Source organism: Trachinotus anak, unplaced genomic scaffold (genome assembly GCF_046630095.1).
Source record: "Trachinotus anak isolate AG129_WGS33_773 ecotype Australia unplaced genomic scaffold, CSIRO_AGI_Tana_v1 ptg000032l, whole genome shotgun sequence".
Taxonomy (NCBI): domain Eukaryota; kingdom Metazoa; phylum Chordata; class Actinopteri; order Carangiformes; family Carangidae; genus Trachinotus; species Trachinotus anak.
The window spans coordinates 20904274-20925498 of record NW_027273883.1 but is presented as its reverse complement, the minus strand read 5'-3'; the positions used below and the strand labels follow the sequence as shown (position 1 = coordinate 20925498).

The 21225-nt window shown below is 40.6% G+C and overlaps 2 protein-coding genes across 3 annotated transcripts; both read right to left on the bottom strand.

Moving 5' to 3' along the window:
* Positions 1-47: 47 nt before the first annotated feature.
* LOC139613823 (fucolectin-1-like) lies at positions 48-4483 on the bottom strand. Of its 2 annotated transcripts, none has more exons than XM_071470745.1 (5): positions 3132-4483; positions 2825-2848; positions 2422-2713; positions 1689-1834; positions 48-1115 (listed from the first exon to the last, which is right to left on the bottom strand). In XM_071470745.1, the coding sequence occupies exons 1-5, from the start codon at positions 3190-3192 to the stop codon at positions 769-771; spliced, it is 870 nt and encodes a 289-aa protein (XP_071326846.1). In that variant the 5' UTR covers positions 3193-4483; the 3' UTR covers positions 48-768. The 2 variants fall into 2 exon arrangements, with proteins under 2 accessions (XP_071326846.1, XP_071326848.1); XM_071470747.1 differs by having other exon boundaries at positions 1689-1810.
* A 1848-nt stretch (positions 4484-6331) lies between these two features.
* LOC139613822 (zinc fingers and homeoboxes protein 1-like) lies at positions 6332-19975 on the bottom strand. The gene is made up of 8 exons (XM_071470744.1): positions 19451-19975; positions 17393-17719; positions 16771-17234; positions 16204-16407; positions 15776-15991; positions 14852-15016; positions 13494-14732; positions 6332-12380 (listed from the first exon to the last, which is right to left on the bottom strand). The coding sequence occupies exons 2-8, from the start codon at positions 17598-17600 to the stop codon at positions 12096-12098; spliced, it is 2781 nt and encodes a 926-aa protein (XP_071326845.1). The 5' UTR covers positions 17601-17719; positions 19451-19975; the 3' UTR covers positions 6332-12095.
* Positions 19976-21225: the final 1250 nt, after the last annotated feature.

The window sequence follows — 21225 nt, the reverse complement described above, 5'->3', positions numbered from 1 at the left end:
CCGGGCACAAAGGTTCCGCTCGATGTAAAAAATATACAAACAGAATATTCAAATATGTCAACCTTTATTTAACTCGATACTGACATCACAAAAACATAAAGCATATGAAAGACAGTGCCCATGTGAACCCACACCAGAATATAAGCAGTGCTTACTTATAGGCAATGTATTATTTATCCATTCAGAGGAAATAAAATATACAGAAACTGCAATTTAAACAAAAATACGTCACGAAGGCTGTAAATGAGTGTATCAGCAAAGGTATACACAATAAATGTGGTCACATGAAATGTATGTAATATGCATTTTTCCATTTCTGTAAATGTGAGACACATCACAAACATTATTGAGCATATGAGTATATTTCATCATATCAGAATTAATCAACAACATATGGCCAAACTGTTCAGACGCAGAGGATTCATTTTCAAGAAGAGGATAAAAAACCTTAATGGTCTTACATCAGTGATTACATTTCAAAATAGCAAACGTCTTCCATAACAGCAACAAATACTTTGCTGTTGTGTAATCATTATATTACATCATCATGACTTACATGCATGCATAACCTAAGATACAGAGTTAAACTCATTAAACAAATATTTGAAGTTATTAAAACAGTAAACTATCTTTTTTTATAAGTAGTGTTTACATTTCAAGACCCATCACCTGAGACACATATCAGAGGACAAATTGTCACAATACAGCAATGCCATCACTGCCACGCGTCCAAATTAATGGATGAGCAGAACAGAAGCTTCAATTCTCTTACTTTCTACAGATGAAATTAAACGTGTGGTTGTCAGACTTCCTGTACCAGAAATGTTCCTCTTTTGTTTTCATGGCCACACTCATGTCACACTCTTCTTTTTCTACATCTGGAGCCCAGTGCTTGTATCCAAAGGCACAATCTTCAACCCAGAACCAGAACCCCAGGGTGCAGGTGTAGTGAAGGCCCAGCCACACATAGGGAGTGGTTGCGTTTCTGGCCTCCAGCTCAGCCCAGGCCTGGTCCTCTGGACTAAGGATGGAAGCCAGGTCTGAATAATGGTCCCTGCAGTGGTACAGAGCATCTTCCCATGTCATATTCTTTTCAATCAGTATAAAAGGTGATTCTAGGGAAAAAAGGAAAAACATTATGTGAAAATTTGTGAGTACATTTTGGGCAGAGTTAGGGGAAACACACAAAGATTTTAAAACTGTGTAACTGTCAGAAGATCTCAAACACTTTCAGAATATAAATCGAAAGGCGAAATGGAGAATAAGAGGGTATGAGACCACCTGAGAGAAAAACAGGAGGGCCCAACATGGGTCCTCATACCCATTGGTCTACATCTGCACAAGTCAGTTTCCTTGTAGAATCACTTGGTGTTTGTGGATTACAAACGATAACAAATTTCAAACGTTTTTCTATTAATCTCTTCCATGGTGTGAAACTGGGGATGTCACATACATACACACATCGCAATACAATACATGAGCCCTGTGGCCATCATTTGTTGAAAAATGATCCAGAACAATGGGACTAACTTGACTGATTTGCTGTTTTCTTAATATGTGATCTTGTCGCACTAAAATCTGTTTGTTTGTTTATTAATTTGCCTCCTGTTCCTGTATGAATAGACTATTTGTCCACATAATACTGGTCTGCACTAAAACAGCTTCGTGGATGAGAACATGTGTTGTACCTATTAAACTGCCCCAGATCTTCACCTCACACAGGATTAAATGTTTTTTCTGTGGCAAGGACACAGTGATGTAGCGCCCCAGCACGTCTCCAGGAAAATCAAAGCAATTGTATTCTGAAAGACTGAAGTTGGTGATATATTTGTAACTGGAGGAGAGAAAAAGATCAACATGCAGTTAGAGACAGAGACACAGTGAGGGCTGGAAGAGTGATGTTTGTGACTCTGAGATGAAATCTCTGATTGTTTCTACAGGTGGCTTGGCCTCCAACACACAGTTGCTATCAGCGCAATGACACAGGACCAGTCCCCACCCAGAGAGTAAACCCATCAGGTGTACCATTATCTGTGTGGGCCATGAAGAACACTATGCTGCCTGCAGTCTGTGAGCAAAATATTTAAGGTTTTCTGACAATATTTTACAGTAAATCTGACAAAGAACTTATTTTAGCTTTTTCCTACATTAGCATTATGTTGTTGACTGAAGCACCAGCTACACAGACTGCTCAAAAGGATACAGTTGGTTTCAGCACTACTTTATCAGCAATACTTTTGGGGATTGATGCTGTGAAATGTATCTTTAACTGTAACTCTGTAGTATCAAGCCACAGAGGTGTACCTAGCTGTGGTCACTGGAGCTGCAAGTTAGAAATGGCTATTACGACCAGAGAATAATAAACATGCCAAAGCCTGAAAATGAGAAATAAAGCAATTCAATGCAACACAAAGGCATTACATGGGGTTGTCTGTGCCGTTCTTCCCCCGAGAGCTCCCAATGTGGATCACAGCACCGTTCATGATAGTATTGTCCTGTTTCACGTTGTAGATAGCGATACAGGAAATATTGTAGACACCCAGCAGGTCAATTCTCCACCACTGGCTGTTCAGGTCATTCGAGGAGTGAGCACATAATGATTTATTCCCATCAATAGCTCTGTCAGAGCTGTATGGGACAATGCCGTTTGTGTAGTTTGATGACTGAGAGGTCGTCCCGTTCAGCACCTCGCTTGCGGTGTTGTTGCAGACAACTGTGCATGAAAACAGGTCTTAAATATCTATCACAGAAATATTACTGTACTTTTTTGACATGGCTTGAGAGAAATTACACTAATTCCTGTAAAGAATGCATTCAGTCCTACCTGTGTCGTTTAAGTGTGTGCCTGCTGTGAAATGAGAAACAGCAGATTATATTAGGATTTCTATTCCCATTTCAATTCTTTTTCACGTCATGTCAAAGTTACAGGCAGCTATATTATTGCTTGTTAACACAGCAGTAAGCGCAGAACACTCATCCTTCTGTACTTAGTCAATGCTGAAGTGAAATCCTCTTTATAAACAAATAATTTGTGCTCCCTTGGGGAGTCTGACAAAACACAATGAACTATTATTGTCTTGTGTTTTGATCATGAACTAACATGCATGAGCGTTTTAAAGTGAGCTACTTACTAATCAGAGAGCTGAGCAACAGAGTCCACAGCATCTTTACTGTGTAAGAGAAGAGCAACATCAGCTGACAGCAGACAAGTTAAAAGTTCACACAAATGAACATAGACAAATGAATTGAGGTCAGTAATAACATTTTCAATCTCTTTTAATTTGCACAAATGTTGCTACTTACGTGTAACATGAAAAAAGAAAACAGCTTATGAGGACTATAACATACTTTAACAAGTTAACAGTTTCAGTTGAACTAACCTCACTCACCTTGTCCGCCTTTTTTTCTCTCCACGCTGATTTCAATATGATGCTCTCTCCAAGCCACAGCTGTATTTATACTCACTGATCCTACATGAAAAAACATCGTTCCCAAACTGTGTCATAATTCTTGTCTGCCACTCAGAGACAGGGTATTACTTCATTGGTTAAAGTACATCCAGACTAATATTTGCATCTGCCAAGGTACATCGCTCTCCCTACAAAGTAAGTCTGTAAATGTTCATAAACATTTTCATATGCAAATCTGTTCCCCTTACTGGCAAAAAACAATTTTATTAAAAACATTATATTTTTGTGCACACAGGTAGATAAACCAATGGATTAATGTGTGTAGTAATATTATATCATAATCATATATCCATAAGTATATCGCAGTAATAGTGAAGAAGGTAGAATTGGCAGTAGCAACAGATTGAGAGTGAGTCTTATTTTATGACATTTCAGTAACAAGAGCAACAGCAGTAGTAATACAAATATATATTAAACAGGAGAGAGGAGAGAAAGAGGAGGCCAAAAAAAGAGAATGGTGAACTGAGTCTCAGAAAAAAAAATAGATAAATGCATGAATAAACTCATAAAAAAAAAAGTAGTAAACAGTAGTGGATATGTAGGTGGTTTAATATGCAGTTGGATGGAGAGAAGGTAGAATAAGTAAGAGGAAAGTATGTAGTAGTTAAACTGATGCATTGTGCCGCAATGCGGAGGATGGTTGTCATGGTGGCAATCTGTGGTCATGTACGTGGCTTTGGTCTTTGTTTTGGGTACAAGTGGTTTATGAATGTAGTCCAGGTTTCACTGTAGGCTGATATGTTGTTTTCTTTGTGTGCTGTAATTTCTTTTTATTGAGATGTATTCTTTGAGTAGATTGATCCAGTGGGCAATTTGACAGAATGTTTTTGTTTTCCAGTTCAGAAAGATTATTTTCTTAGCAATGGCGAGAGAAATGAGTAATGGGTTTTTATATCTGTTTGGCATGGGAGTGCCTGCTGTGTCCCCTAGCAAGCAGAGTGCTGGTGATACCCACCATCCTGCAACCCAGGATGCTGGGTAGTTTTGTTTTTACTGCTGTAAAGATGAACTGGTGTGCAGAACCATGAGGCATGCAAATAATCATCTGTGCTACCCAGAGTGCATTGTGAGCAGGGGTTTGAGCTGGTCAGTCCCATTTTAAACATTTTTCCTTGTGTGAGGTGAGTTCTGTGTATGGTTTTATACTGTAAATTTGTATTAGTTGTCATCGATAATATATTTCTATTGATTTGGATCCAGAAGTCAGGGTTGAGAGAGAGAACCAGGTCCTTTTCCTATTTTTCAGATGGGAGTGTGACTGTAGTTGTTAACATAGATATGATTTTATAGAGTTTGGACATTATTTTCCTTGGGTTTTTGATTTTCATGATCTCATTACTTAGATCGGAGGGTTGTAATTTGTTGTTCGTTATCGTCTGTTTTGTAATCTTGGATTTTATTATGGGTCTTAGTTGTTGGTAGTGGAGGAACTGGTCTCTCCCAATCCCGTACATCTGGATCAGAGCCACGAACGTCAAGAAGTGATTATTTTGGAACAGGTGATGGAGATGAATGATTCCCTTTTGTTGCCATGATGGAAAGAAGATAGGGGTGTTTTGCAGCTGGAAATTTGTGTTGTGTCAAATTGGGGTATATCTACAAGTTGCTAGTGATGATTCTGTGATTTTGTTGGTTTTCCACCGGGCTGTCAGAGTTGAGGAAACTGTGATACTCTTAAAGTTGTGGGTTTTTTTTTTGCCTGATTGTGGTAGGAAGGGGAGGTCTGTGATTGAAATATTTTAGCATACATTTTGTTCTATGTCCAGCCATGAGCAGTTGAAATTGTGATTTCGAGTCCATTTGAATAGATATTGTAGTTGGTTTGACAGGAAGTAGTGGAGAAAGTTTGGTGTTTCTAAGCCGCCGTTTGATTTACTATTTTGCAGAGTTCAGAGTGAAATTCTAGGTTTTTTGTTTTTCCAGTAGAATTGAGTGGTTAGGGAGTCAAGTTTTTGGAACCATTTTTCAGTAGGGTTTGGTGGGAGTCATTGAGAAAAGATAGTTGATCTGAGGTAGAGTTTTCATTTTTACAGTAGCAACATGCTCAATGAGTGGGAGCTTGATCCAGGGTTTATAGTCATCTTCAATTTTGTGAAGCAGAGAGGTGTAATTGAGGTTGTGCAGCTCTGACAGCCTGGGGGAAATATTAATGGCTAGGTATATAATGTTGCCAATGTGAAGTGGAAGATGGGGATCTTGATTTGCAGAATCCCAAGCATCTTTTGACAGTGGTAGTATGATTGATTTCTTCCAATTTATTGTGTATTTTGATATTGAGGAGAATTTGTTGATGATGTTAAATGTTTCATGTAGTGATGTTGTAGGGTTTTGTAAGTATAGCAATAAATCATCTGCATAAAGACTAACTTTATGATGTGTACTGGCATCTTGAATTCCTTCGATTGTTTTGTTTTGTCTTATTGTTGCTGCTAGAGATTCAATGAAAAAAATTTTTTTTTAATGTAAAGCACTTTGCACTACATCTCTTGTATGAAAAGTTCTCTATAAATAAAGTTTATTATTATTATAAAATGGCCCATTGAAGTATTTACCCTGCCACTTTGAGAGCAACCCCTCCATTAGTGGAGGGGCTGAAGACTCCTTTTAATACTAACTTTGGTGCATTGTCAACAACTGATGTTTTAGTTAAAACGATATTCATACAATTAACAGTGATGATAAATTAATCAGTGGGGAATGGTGTTGTGAAGACTCTCACCACAACCTCAGAGGTAACAAATGGTGACTGACTTACAGGGTTTTAATAGGACACTATGCAGTACTTTCCACACTGCAACTACACTTAGTCCTGACTGATTCATATCACAATTATTCAAAGAAAAAGACATAAAATACTGTGCACAAGTACACATCTTTTGATCAAAATTTATTGGGGTTTGTCCTCAAACAAGTATAAAATATAAATCTTTTCTAAATCAGGCTAAAAATCAAGCCAGAGCCTCAATAACAGCCGTGATTTTAAATTAACATTGCACAAATTGTTTGCCTCACAGCTGGTGGCTTCAAGTTGATGATTGCAGGGGCCACAAATAATTTTTTTTTAGCTCTCTAAAGCAAGCCTGCAGAGGCGATAGCACATACATACTGTGTTTAATCAGACTTTATGACAGATACTCTCATTTTTCAGATGTACAGTCAGAGTGTAGAAATATATGAAAATGTCACTTCCGTAGACACAGAATAAGACCAAGTTTAACTAGTTGAGGAGTTTGGTCATGAACTTTGTAGACAGAAACATCCTCTTTGCCTGCAAAAAGTCTAAACTCAAGTAAGTCAGTTTCATTCCCAGAATCCCTGTGAGTCATTGATCAGGTGTACTGGGCAAGGTGTAGTTCATGGTGGACTTTTACAGGACTGAAATCACAGCTTATTAAAAAAAAACAAAAAAACTGGGTCTGTCAGTTACAGTTTGGGGTGACAACATTTTAAAAGGGCACAGCAAATATCTGTTGTCTTTAAAGTAGCAAACAATTTATTAAGGTAGAGTAATACAGTTAGATCATTGTATTTTTTCCACAGTATCTGTGTCTACGGAACCAACTGTTACTGAATACAGGAGTCTGATATCACTCTGTAGACAGATCTGGAAATATGAGCTGTATTGAAGCAGGAACAAAGAGAAAACTGTGCAGTTTGCGGCTAAAAGCAAAACATCAGAAGCAATGTTTTAGGGTAAAAACTGTCAGCAGATAAAAATCAGATCAGAATAACCAGAAGGTGAAAATTCCACTGTAAATGAATTTTAAAAAAATCTCCATTTATACGTACAGTATATTACAGTTCTGACAAAATGTATTTTTTACTAAAAAGCCGGCTGCTATATAGTGAAAACATTTGAATCTCTGATAGCTGTAAGAAACATTCAACCAACTACTTGTCTAAATACAGAAAACAAGTGAGGACTATAGCAGAAGTATAGCGAAGGATACAGATATGACATATGAGCATAATAGGACAGCAGGTAAACTACTCTGATCACAATGTTAGCTTGTAGCTCTACTGCACAAGATTAACTGGGATACATGATGAGTGATAGATATAAAACCACAACTCAGAGAAGAGACAGCACCTCAGAAGACCTGGGGAAAATATCTGAAAACATGATTTACTGAACACAGGTTACACTGTAGTAATGTATTTCTACCTCTACTCTTATCAGTCACCTGATATGGAGATAATGTTTTCTTACTGTCACAAAATGAATTTAAAATCATTAAAGAGGTGCTGCTGCTTCCATAAAGTTAGGGTACTTCAGCAGAACCGATTTCAAAAAGAAAGGTCAAAATCTGTGCAGCAGGGGCCGAGATATCCTGCCTTCATATCTTCTATGCACCAAAAGCTCCAAAAACACTGGATACCACATTTCCCACAATGCAACAGATTTTGTCTTTCATTAGACTCTCCCCACCTTCTACATTCCCACTTTTTTGAAACCCCACACCTCCAATTTATAATTTGTAGTCTCGAGAAATCTGAGATGACCCTAATGACATCACTATGTTTTTTGTTTTTTGTAACTATGGAAAGCTCCTCCAGAGCCACAGACGACAAAATACAAAGGCTGCGTAGTACTCCTCATGATAAGTAGACTGAACTTCATGTGCAAAGTCAATGGACTGACTCTCTAAGCAACTTGAAGTGTTGTTCATAACATTTCACTTTTCTGTTATATTTATTGTATCTTTATAAAACAGTTGACGTGTGAAGCTTTGCATTTTGATACATTATTAGCAAGCAAAAAAAAAACAAAACTTCCCAGGCACCACCAGAAATGTAGTCTTAGCAATTCCTTTAACTAGGTGCATGTCTTTTCTGTTGAGTTCTGATTCTATATTTTTGCAACCAAGGTACCAAAAAGCCACTCAGGCAACACTGGCTGAACTCTAAAACATTCTATTTAAAAACACTACTCTGCTGTACGTATTGTATGAGTCGGTATTGTTAACAAGCAATCCACTGATGTACAGAGTTGTAATGACACAGTTTTCATAGATAGAAACATATAAAACCATTCAAAACAGACTGGCTATAGTAAAGAAAGAGCACACTGTAAAAGACTGGGGGTTGGATACCTGGACACAGGATTAAGCCTGACCTGTGGACTAAAACAAGCTAATTGTGGACATCCTTTTTGGAGCATGTGTAGAAATCAGCACTTGAAGTACCAGAATTCAAATCGTTACAAACTGGCAAAAAATGGCTGCCAAAGAATGACCACAACTGTGGTCCAAGCAAATGACTTAAACTGTTGCTCAAAACGGATCTAGCTAATCAAAGCAATCCTGGCCAAGCTAACAGTGACAAGACTTAAATAAATGGTTCTAGATTCAATGATTGAAAAAGTTTGAAAACCAAGAAAGAAACAGGTCCATGGTGGCAGCCAACTTGGTATTGAAAAGTAACTGGTATTAATAAAGATTTAAAACAACAATGTAATCCCAGATTAGGCTTCTACTGTGCCAAGTATACCAACCCAAAATACTCTATGTACAAAATGAGCAGTTGTTCGACTTGGTTATTGCATGCAGTATTAGACAAAAGGTACCTCGATATTCTGAATGTTATTTTTCATGTCCAGGCAATGGTCACATTATGACACAATGGTTTTCGCTCTCCCTCAGCTGCCATAAACTAGCTAGTTTAGCTAGCCAACATTGGTTTCAAAGATACTCATTAAAATGCATTTTGTGTAGCTGAAGGTGCCCATGTGCAGGGTGACAAGTGCTTGGTAACAAAATACAATAAAATTCGGAACACCAAGGTATTTGTTTAAGGACTTACAACAGAAGTTTGCAATGTCAACTTCAGATTATCTAGGCATCTTTTAGCGTCAGCAGAAAGCAGAGCTTGGTCATGCATCACACCTTAGTTTGAACAAGTCTCCCTTAACAATCACCCAACAATTTCTGATTTTCCAAAGCACTCACAAACTCTCTCATCTTTTGTTGAGAGTGGCTGAAATTCTGTTCAAACAAGTATACGAGCCATGTAGGCACATAGGTTTATCTGCAAAGCTTCATCAGAATCTCTCCCCTGTCAGTGAAGAACTGTATTCAAGACAGTTTTCAGTCTATTGTCCTGTCGTCTTAATGCAGTAAAGCATGAAGAAGAAAGTGTGAAAGGGGAGCGTTATTTGGTAGACTTCCCACCACAGAGGGAATGCTGTGCTGTTTCTTCAGGCATCACAATTCCCTCCACGAGAGAAAGTTAAGTTTCCATGAAAGTCTTTTTTTTTTAAATTTTCTGAATGGTTTAAGTCTTTTGAGGATGTCTCTATAGCCCTGTTAGCCTGTCTGCCTGTGTTGTAGACAATTTAATGAGAGGGGGAACCAACAGGACACTGCTAACATTTGCAGAAACATGTCTTAGGAAGTGCACATCATGAAATTTAGGCATTTATTTTACAAAAGTGGACTGGACGAGACGTGGGGGCATGTGGGGGCACAGAAGGAGAGACTTCTCATGATTTAAAGCAACAGTACAAAACATAACAACAAATATAACACATGCGCATTTTTAAAAGGAGAAATAATTAAAAACTGGGCTCAAATTGTGCAATTTAGTGAACAAAAGCGGTAGGTGATTGTTCTACTAGTTTTCTGAGCCACATAAACATCCACGTATGAAACAACACATATTATTAGAAAAGTGGATAAATTGGTAATATTCCTCCCCTTGAAAACACACTTAGGATAAAAAAGGCAAAATACTGGTTCAGTTCTTATTCATACAAAACAGATTTGGTCTCTCAGAGCCATTTCATGGTATAATAAGAGATTAAGGTGCCTAATCAGGATTTAGTCCACTATGAACACAAGTGGACAAAGTGCATTTTTTAAAAAGTTTAGTTTAGGTGCTTCACATTTTTCTCTTCAGTGCAGACTGGAGTCAAATTATTAGTAGAAATACTGTTAAACAGTGTTTCTTAAAGTACAGGTCAGGACCCAAAATGATTTATAGGCCTTGATTTTGACATGAGTCCAAACCTAAAGGCAAGGTGTCGGTGATTTGGTGGTGATAGCAGTCTTGTTAAGGTGATAACTTGTGGACTGATTTACTTTAAATTCACACTGGAGCTGCAGCTGGTGCTTATGTTTACATGGTTTGGGGAAAACTGCAATCCCATGGTCAAAACTCAGTCCATCCATTCAATCCATCAGACGCCCATCGTGGGCAGACTCTAAGCAAAACGCTGCAGCGAAATCTTTCTGTTTCTGTTATTAATCCGATGTCTTCCTCACAGTGGCTGTGATTAATGTCACAAACTGTCCCACTGCTTCAAATTGTAGCTCACTGCTTACGAGACAACACATTCAACTTTGGCACAAAAGCCTCACACTGTCTGAATCTACATAAACCCATTTAAAAAGTTTTTAATAGCACAGGATGAGTTCTATCAAAAAGATGAAAAATTTGTTTAAAAACATTATTAGCAGTGCATATTAAACACATACTGTGGAATTTTTCCATCAGATCTATAGGTGCTCAGTTAAAAATCTATAGTACTAATAATATTAATGAACAATGAGCCACTATAAAGGGAAGACTTGAGTAGACATCCTGTGTTCTTTGAGAGCATCATGGCATTGGCATTCATTCAGCTTTAAGGTACTTCTCCCCTATCACGCTAGGCCTTTATCACAGAAGATAAAATACCTGATTTTCAATGTCATTATCACTCCATGTCAGCTCACACAACCTGGTCTATGCCGTTATCTTCACACGAGATACTGTAACATGTAAAATCAACCAGTTCCACCCATGGATGTATGCTAGTTTCATTGGGGACTCTGCTCCGCAGTGACATCTAGCGGTGGTAAGTTTTTTTTAAGCACCTTTGTAGACGCAACAGGTAAGTCATTGTTCTGTGTATGCAGTTAGCTTGGGTTAGTTTGGGACCAGGGGTGACACATTCATAACACTGGAGACTGAAGTTTGACTCTAGGCCTGTGCTCACAACAGCATAACAAACTCCTGCTCAAGGAAATGCAGCATAAATGTGTAAATAAATCTCCCTTAATGGCTTGATTTAAGAAAGCAAGGAGTGCAAATTTAACAAGGAGCATGGTGGACATTAAAACTGTCAGTTCCTCCTAAAATCTCTCATTTACAACAGTTGTATTCATCGATTGCTTCGAAAGAATGACGTACAGACGTGCCTGGATATACCATCTTCTTAGGCATCACAATGTTTCATCTCAACAGTTACCATTTTCAGCTCAGCTTGAAGACTTCACTTCATAGTATTCTTCTTTTTGACCAAAATATTGTGTAACTACTGTTTTCTGAGCTTTGTCACTGATGATTTGTAGGGTTTGCTACAAACTCCCACTTAACCATGATTACTGTCTAAACTGTGACACATTACTTACAGCTAATAAGATAAGTACTGAGAGAGTGAGCTAAAGTTAACAGTCCATCTGTTCGTCTCATGTAGACATGATTCAGAAATAGTTTGAAAAAACAGTTCATTAATGTTGTAATTGTGTAGACAAGCAAATCGGTGGCAGAAAGACTTGGTTCAGCTAACTGTCCTCCAGCAATGATCATCCTGGTATTTCTCTTGAAACGTTCTGTAATGTTTCACCATGCTTTCCACAATCATTAGTCTTCAGAGACTGACAAGGATTTCCTGACACTACGTGATGGCTCCCAAACCTCACTGTCATCTGTATCATCGGCATCATCCTCCTCATCTTCTTCATCATCCTCTTCATCTCCCACCCCAGCGCCGGTCTGGTCCTCGGTGGCTGTCGACGCCTCTCCGTGCGCCTCCTCTCCCTCCTCCTCTCCTCCTTGATCTCCATCCCCTCTCCCTGCAGCGGCCTCCTGGAAGGGATCTAACCCCGCGTCCAAGCGCCGCTGGACTTCGGCAAACCACTCCCTCACCTTTTCAAAGATAGAGAAACATGTTAACTGTGTGGTGACTGCAGGGCTGTCGCTGTTATTGAGGATACAAAGGTCTTGTCATCTGTGATATTCCTGGGACTTTGTCAGTTTTAATGACCTGAAGACAAGTCTACATTCTTCTTTGACACAGGAGCAATTATCTATTATCTATTATCATTATCTATACCGCTTATCCGAACTGGGTCACAGGGGGGCTGGAGTCAATCCAAGCAGACATTGGGTGAGGGGGGTTACACCCTAGACAAGTCGCCAGTCTATCACAGGGCTGACACTCACACCTATGGGCAATGTAGAGTCACCAATTAACCTAATGTGCTTGGCTTTGGATTGTGGAAGGAAGCCTGAGTCCCCAGAGGAGAACATGCAAACTCCACCCAGAGAGGACCCAGTCCCGGGGATCGCCCTGCCCAGCAGTTTAGATACTATACATATTAAAATTGATTAAATAAATAAAAATACAAAATACAAACATGTCATGATAGTGGTTGGAGCACTGCAAAGGGACTCATGATCATGAGGACTCGTGACTCAGTATTTCTAAAATCATGGCTAATCAATTTAAGAAGTTAAAAATGTTCTCGAACAGTGTTGCCACAAACACTTAAACTTTCACACTCATTTCCCACAGCGGCACTTAATGCGACTGCATGTGCATTAAGAGCTTCTCCTGTTGACTAACACTACCTTGACGATGGAAATAATGATGAACACACTTAAAAGTAACGTGGCATATTCAACTGCCAGTAAACTGTGCTTTATATTTAGAATAATTCAGTTTTCAACTTGTTGCCCTTATTGACTTTATGACCGGACCTAAGTCAGTTTAAGAAAGTGAACACTTGATTTGGCTGCTGTGTTGTGTGTAATTTAAACATCATCACTCATTTTGCATCTAAGCATCACTGAACAATCATGACAGTCATGACAAAAGACTTACATTACAGCTTTTGGGAAACACCTCTAAAGATTAAGAATGTCCATCAGAAGGCTTTTACAATCACCTCGGCATCAAGACGCGTGTGGGAGAAGGGGCCCTGGTACACAGGTCAGAAGATTATTATAACAGAGTAACATAAAACATATTTTCATTACCTGTTCATAGCTCATGTTGGTTTTGGTGACAAGCTCATCCAGGTCTTGCTCATTGAGGAAGCGGTGCTTCAGATAGTACTCCTTCAGGATCTCCCTCCCACTCTTGAATTTCTTTGCCGGGGGAGATTTTTTGATATCTGTACTGCAAGAGGCAGACCGTCTTGGTTGCTTCCTGGTTCGGGACCGACCCCAACCACGATTTCGGCCACGTCTTTTTCGACCGCTGCTGCTGCTTCCCATTTTACTGCCCCCTCCGACGTTCGCCCCCTCGACGTTGCCACTTTGGTACTGAAAGAACCATTTCAGGTTTCCGTTCTTCCAGGAATAACGAGAATCCCCAAACCAGCTGACAATGTAGGACCGAGGAAGGCCGCTCTCTTCTGCCAGCTGGTCGTATTCCTCTGGTGTGGGCCACTGGGTCCGCACAAAGGCAACTTTCAGAATGTGGAGCTGCTCCGGAGACTTTTTACTTTTATCTTTTATGTCTTTCTTGCTACTGCTGGTGGGGGTTGTCAGCTGCTTACTACGACCTCCAGGAGGAGTTTGACTACCCTTACGGGACGAGGAGGCAGAAGGAGAAGAAGAGGTTGCTCCTCCTGTCCCTCCTCTTTCTCCTGCCTTTCCTCCATCTGTCTCCATCTTCCCTCCCTCTGAAGAATCCGGGGAGGAGGTACTGACAGATGGCATTTTTCGTCTTTCAGTGAACCAGGCATCAATCTCCCTCCTTGTCAGTTTAGTCTCTGTCCTCAGGCGGCTCAGCTCTTCATCTGATGGGGTGCTGCTCTTCTCAAAACTCTCCTCCAGCACCACCAGCTGCTCTGGTGTCTTCTCCTTAAACTTCTGCAGGGTAAAGTCTGGGAATGGGTTCCATGTTTTGGGCCGTGTCTCCTTCTCCTTGACAGGAGGTGTGCAGGGAGGATGGGGAGACGTGGGGTTCTCATCACTCGAGTCAATAACAATGGTGGTGCTAGTACTGCTACTACAGCTGCCAACTCCTCGACCCCCTGCATCATGGAAAACAATTACGTGGCTGTTCTTGGAGTTGCGCTGGTTGTACCGGGTGTCACTGAACCATTTCTTGATCTCTCCCTTTGTCAGGTTGGTGAGCTTCATCAGCCGGGCGATTTCAGCATCAGTGACAAAGTGGTTTTTCAGGTAGCTGGCCTTCAGCTCTGCCAGCTGCTCTTTGGACTTCTTAGGGCGCATACTGAATGTGTCAGCGCTGAGAGCCGAGTTCTCCTTAGAGAGAGAAGGAGAAAGTTATTTATTAAAGAAGTGTTACTTGTTCCTTGACAGCAATGAGATCACAAGACCAAACAAGTATTAGTCTGAAAGCCAGTTTTAAGTGTTGTCTCCACCTGTGGAGAAAGAGAGGGAGGCTGGACAGTGGTAGCCCGTTTCAGCTCACTGTTTGTTGGGGTGGGCTGGCAGGAAACTCTGCTGGAGCTCTGGGACTGGCTGGGCAGCCCTGCCACTGTCAGGGTGATGGGACTGGTAACTGGAAGGTTCCCCCCTGGACCGACCTACACAGAGTCAAAAAATTACACAAAGAATGTGAGGATGACACATATAATCAGACTGAGATGTATTTGTTGTTTGAGTGACTTTAACTATTTGTAACACAAAAAGGTCCCTAAAACTGGTTCAGGTCACTGAACCTTTGGTTTTTTTGGCGAGGCTGCATTTCCTCCTTCCTCTAATTTGTCAAATATGAGTCTGACCACAGACTAAAAACACAACAAATCACAGCAGTGTAACAATTCACAAAAAAAGGGAGGATTAACACATAGTGAATATCAGCATATAGCAAATTACCTGATAATCACCTGAAATTACCCTGATTATAGTGAAGTTTTTGTTATTTAGATAACTATACACAGTATACCCTATAGCACAATCATTACAAGTAAACTAGAGAGAGACCACAAAATGCTAGACAGATAAAACAATAAATCATTGGTAGTTTTGAAACTGCTGTAGATGAAGGTCTAATGGGGCAAATATATTCATTTTCATGTTCAATTAAAACTTGTTAAATACAATCAAAGTCAATGTGTTTCAAGTCAAATCAAGCTGTCTGGATACAAGTCACTTAAATTAAAGCCAAGCTTACTTTAGTTCAGTCAAGTCAAATAAGACCAACTACAACAAAGTTGTAATCAAACTAAAGCACACACCACGAGCGTGTCACAGTCTTACCAGTATTATAGTGGCTGGGTTCAAGGCAAAGCAGATCAAAGCTGAGTCTTGTTAGACATGGCATGCTTTCTTTCCTTACCTACCTGTGTGAACACCAGGCCAGGCTGGCCCACTATCTGGCAGGTCTGAAGAATGGACTGCAGACCGTTGGCAGCAGCTGAGAGCTGGTGAGCAGGTATGACAGTGATGGTCTGGGGCACTGTGTGCACCGTGCCGTTAAACTGTTTCCTCCTGGCCTCCTCCACTTCCTCAGGAGTCCAGCTGACACCGTGCTTCAGCCGCTGAGCTGAGAACCACACCTGGGTGGAGATCGAGGACATTTACAAAATATTCATATATTATATTTAGTATATTTCATACTTTAAATATTAGAATTTAGGTGTTTTTTTAATAAGGAGTAAGGAGTCTCTACTTGTAGCTTTTTGAGATATCTTATAACAAAGAGACAGACAGGGGTGAAAACACGACATCATTTATCAGAAGATGTTATCTGACCGACACTTTAGTCTACCTTTATCTGCTCCTCTGTGAACTGTGTCTGTGCTGCCAGGCTGCTGATCTCGGCCATGGAGGGGTAAGGAAACTTCTTGTATGTGCTGCCCAGCAGAGGGTTGGTATCCATAGCTGCACTGTAGGAGGGGATGCTGCTGAGGGGAATCAGTAGCTGCGGCTGAGCTGCTGCTGCACTCTGCTGGGCCTGGAAAGCTGACAGCACCTGGAACAAAGAGAGACAAGGAGGTTAGATGAGAAATATCTGCTACACAGTGGCAAAAGTGCAACGCTGCTCACGCCCTGTTTGGCAAGCTGCTGTCCTGCCGAAGTGTCTCTGAAGAAGACAATGGATATCTATTGGCTGCAGAGCTGCCTTCTGTAGCTGAAGTTAACATCTAATTCCCTGTTGAGGATATTTAGCATTACAACCACCCATTATCCAAAACCTACCAGCAGCTTTTAGTGCAGACTGCTGTTGAGTCTGAAAACATGTATACATTTTTCACAGATGGGGTAAATGGAGTATTCTTACAGCCATGCTGCTGAAATAAGTTTACTAAACCCTTGTAGAGTCAAAACCCTCTACCTGTGCAAGGCCAGCAGGGAGAACTGTGGGGTTTAAGATGGATGATTTCCTTGGCTGCTCTGAGTGCGGGCTGATAAGTAAGCCGCCTCCTCCGAGCTTCATGGAGTCATGCAGAAGCATCTCGACGGGAGTCATTGGCCCCAGAGGAGCTTCGATGGGCTCCTGCTCTCCTCCCACCTCTCCCTCGCCACCTCCTCCAAAACCGTCCATGGTCTCATCAGGAGATTTCAGGGACACAGCGATCCTCTTGGGTTCTGATTTGGTCTTCATCCTCATGATGGGTGTCTTACTGAGAGAGATGGCAGCGACCGACGCAGGGTCTGCTCCTCCCTCCTCGGGCACATTGCACTGTTGTTCCTGGGTTGGCTGGTCGCTGATCGGATCTTCAGGAGGGTTTGTAGTGCTGCGCTTCAGTGAGGGATCAAGGACTTCACTGTCCTCTACAGCAGAGACACTTGGCTCATCTATAATAATAATAAAAATGATACAACATTCATTGTGACAGATATTTCCCATGTTATTCACATTTACAGTGCCTTTGTGTGCACACTGGTGTATATTTGAGCTTATTAAGTGCTGTTGTCATCTACACATGGGTCAGTCAAAAAGAATCTTACAGTACCTGTGTCTGGTGGAGTGGGGACAACAACTACAGCCTGACCCAGCTCTTCTGCACTTGGCCCCTCCTCTGATCCTTCCTTCACTTTCCCCTCCTCCTCCTCTGCCTCTTCCTCCTTTGTCCTTTCGGGTTTCTCCTCAACCTCTTCCTGCTCCACCACATCGGAGGGCAGCACCATGCAAGGTGTGGTCGATTTCCGGCGGCTCGACATTGTCAAACCAAGCTCTGTTTACTTCTACTCAGAGTAAAGATCTGATGCTGAGGCTGCGTTTAGGCTCACATGTCTCGGGAGGTTGTGCTCACATGCTAGAGTCATTGAATTATTTATTTCTGTGAGAGGAAACAAAACAAATATGCATGTCATACATGTAATTTGTCACAAAAAGAGTCAATTATATATAATATATTGACACTTCTTTCATAGATAGCCATTGATAATTTGCCTTGAACATCTTCTTCAGTGTTAAAAGTTGTGTAAAAAACAGCATCACAACTGCAGCCTATCGATAGAAACAGAATATTTTTACTAAGACAAAGGAATCAATTTTAAGCTGCTAATGTTTTAACATTTATGACACCAAACAAATGCTTTAAAAAATAACTGAATAACAGATTTATCACAAGTGGAAACTGCTGTAAGTTGCGGTCCTACATATAACCATAATATAGTAAGACAACGATACATATGCATGCCATTATTTCAGGAATTCAATAAAAACTGCACATTTTAAAGATATACTGAATAAATCAAAAACACAACAAACTGTTTCTTGAGTCTACAAAATGATGATGTTTCACAGTTAAACTGTCATAATAACAATGTGTGTAAAGCACGGTGTTTATGTAGCTGACGAAGTGACCATGAGGAGAAAATATCATGGTGCACTTCATTCAGCATGACGACTAACGGCATTATTCATGTGGGCAAGTAAACAGATTGTGTTCACCAAATAAGTTCGACCAAAATCTTTGATAAATTCAAGTTTACACTGAGCTGAGTATACAGGTTAATGGGTAACATAGTTGAGATTAAGATCAAGATAATGCTGGGATTTTATTTCTAGCATCAATATGCACGGCAAGATATGACAAACGAATGCAAAATATGTAATAAATTAACATTAGTGTTCAAGCAATACAATTAATTGGTCAGCTGACATGCTTATTCAAATACTTTAATAATTGATTAATCTTTTGTGTCATCTAACACCAGCGATCAGATGTAATAATGACCTGCTTTTCTTTGCTCTTCTTCTGCTTTATAGCACTGTTATATCATCAAAATTGATGATACGTTTGGGTTTTAGACTGTCTGACAGAACAAGCTTTTATGAGATGTCACCTTGGGTTTTGGGAATTGTATGGACTAAACAAACCCGAAGTGCCCCCTGCCTAAATCTAGTTAGACCCTCGTTATTTCACTTGATTCAGGGCATACATAGATGTTTTTTGATTCAAAAATTACCACAAAAGGAAACCTGGGCCAAGGTACTCTTCAAGCAGGTTATTCTGGAAATGTTAGTAGAGACCACACTATTACAACACCAAAATATTTTAATTCATACTAGGATAATTATCTAAATTACCCCATGAAGATAATATTTACAAATGTCACACCTTGACTGGTGGCAACAACAAATGTATTTTCAGTTTGTGTTGAGGTCTTTGCGTTAATGGTTATTACCCAGTTAACCCTTTACTACTGCGTCGGTCATGATCACACACGTGTTACAACAAAGGTTGAAATGATCACTTCAAACACACCAGTGTACAAGTCTGTGTAACAGATTGTAGTTAAATCAATAATCATAACAAACTGTATGCAGTCTGCTGTGCTGTACTGCCACGATGAGATCATTTGCAGTAACAGATAAGGGCACCACAATTTGGAGGTGTGAGCTAGCTAATTCGTTATTATTTAAATAATGTTAGAGCATTAAATTGACACACATGGACGTCTAACTTGGCCCAGCGGCATCTAGCATGAATGTGAGGTGGGCCAACTAGCCAGTGTTAGCCGGGCCAGTCATCATTATCGATCACGTCTGGCGGTAAACTTACTGGAACTACTGAAATGTGCACTGTGCTGCTACCAGGCTGTCGAGACGAGGAGGCGAGGGATAATTTCCTGGGTCTCGGCAGAGCAGCCTTCGGGCTGTGTCTGCTGCTGTCTGTCGGTGCCTCTCCTTCCCCCGGCTAACACTCAGCCCCAGCCCGGCCGGGGGTACAGTTGCGTTCAGGTTATTCTGGCTAACCCAGCGGAGGGAGGCGGACAGACGGACGGACCGGTCTCACGGCTGCGGCTCCGGTCTGCAGATGCTGGAAACACCGGACATCTCTCTCCTCGTCGGAGCAGGTTATCCCAGATTCAGGGCGCGTCTTTGTAAAAGTTATATCGTCAAAAGCGCGGTAGTTACATTCATAAAATGAGGCTTGGTGCTGTGTTAGTTTGCTGACCCAATTCTCAGATATCTTTTAACGGCAGATTTTTTGTAATGATCAAACGGCGTCATCATTCAATGTGATGCGTCCTGACGTCATTCCTCGGCGACTCTCGGTGCCATAAAAATTTTGGAAACTTTGTAATATTTCACCACTATAATGCACTTTAAAAAAAAAAAAAAAAGATATAAATATATATATATATGAGCTGCTCCGAAATAATTGAGACCTTTGAGCCCAGTGAGCTGTGAAGCGAGCCGTAAACGCGCTCGCCTCCCGGGCCGGCTGCGTGCCAAAATGTCCTTACATGACCTGTCAGGGCAGCAGAAGCTACTTGAGGACAACACTGACACTGCGCTACACCTGATCCTGTCTTGTGCTCCTACTCAGGTTTTTCTACTATTTCAACCATTTCCACATCATGTTTAAATAGGCATCTTGTTTATGATAAACGAGAACAAACACCAGAAAACTGGCTGTTACTGTGGCGTCAGTTCAAGACCGTGTAAGGTTTTAAATACAGAAGCTGAAGGTCGGACAGGAGGAGTGTTTAACAAGAAACCCGAGGGATGTCAGACCATGATGCAGCTGACATCGAGCTATACTGACTTTTAATGTCTGAAAAGGGTCAGACTCAAACACCCCGGATCCTACAATTTCCATAACCGGAGTGGCACTTACAGCGCATGTCCCCGCCAAGGCCAAACGCTACGACACATGCGGATTCAGCATTTCTTCAACAGATCCGGATTATTATCTGGAGCTGCACCACGCTGTACAAGCTCATGGATGACACCATAAATATGTCTGATTTTTCTACATTAAGATCCATACATTATTACCTGTCTGTCTGTCGGCAGAAGTACTGAGCTGATTTGCAGGGAACAGGGAAGAACCCATCAAAATAAAATATATTTTATTTATATCCAGGATTTTGATCAACTTCCTAGACATTGCAAGATGGAGCATTTTCCAACACTTTCGCCAATTTGTCTGGGCATAATGTATGTATGTAAAAACAAACCCAAAACAAAAAAAGTAAACACACAGAAACAAACATATTATTGGTGTTGAGATCTAGATTTGCACATTATGGCTCTCACAAAGATGTGTAGGGTTGTTCCAGTTTCCTGAGTGGCAGGCAGTTGACTGAGGGTTTCCCCCGACCTCTTACAGCAAGCCCCTGTCCATCACACAACTCTTCAGTATCTTTGGATACATCTTCTAGAAAATTACTCAAGTGATGCCATGAGAGTAATTTTATCATTTTCAGCATGCAACTATTTTCACACTTTGAGTCACTTGTAAAATGGCACTTTTAATTTTTGTACATTCAGTTTCTAAATTTTACTTATGTGTTTTTTTTTTTTTTGAAAGTCAACCACGTCCTGAAA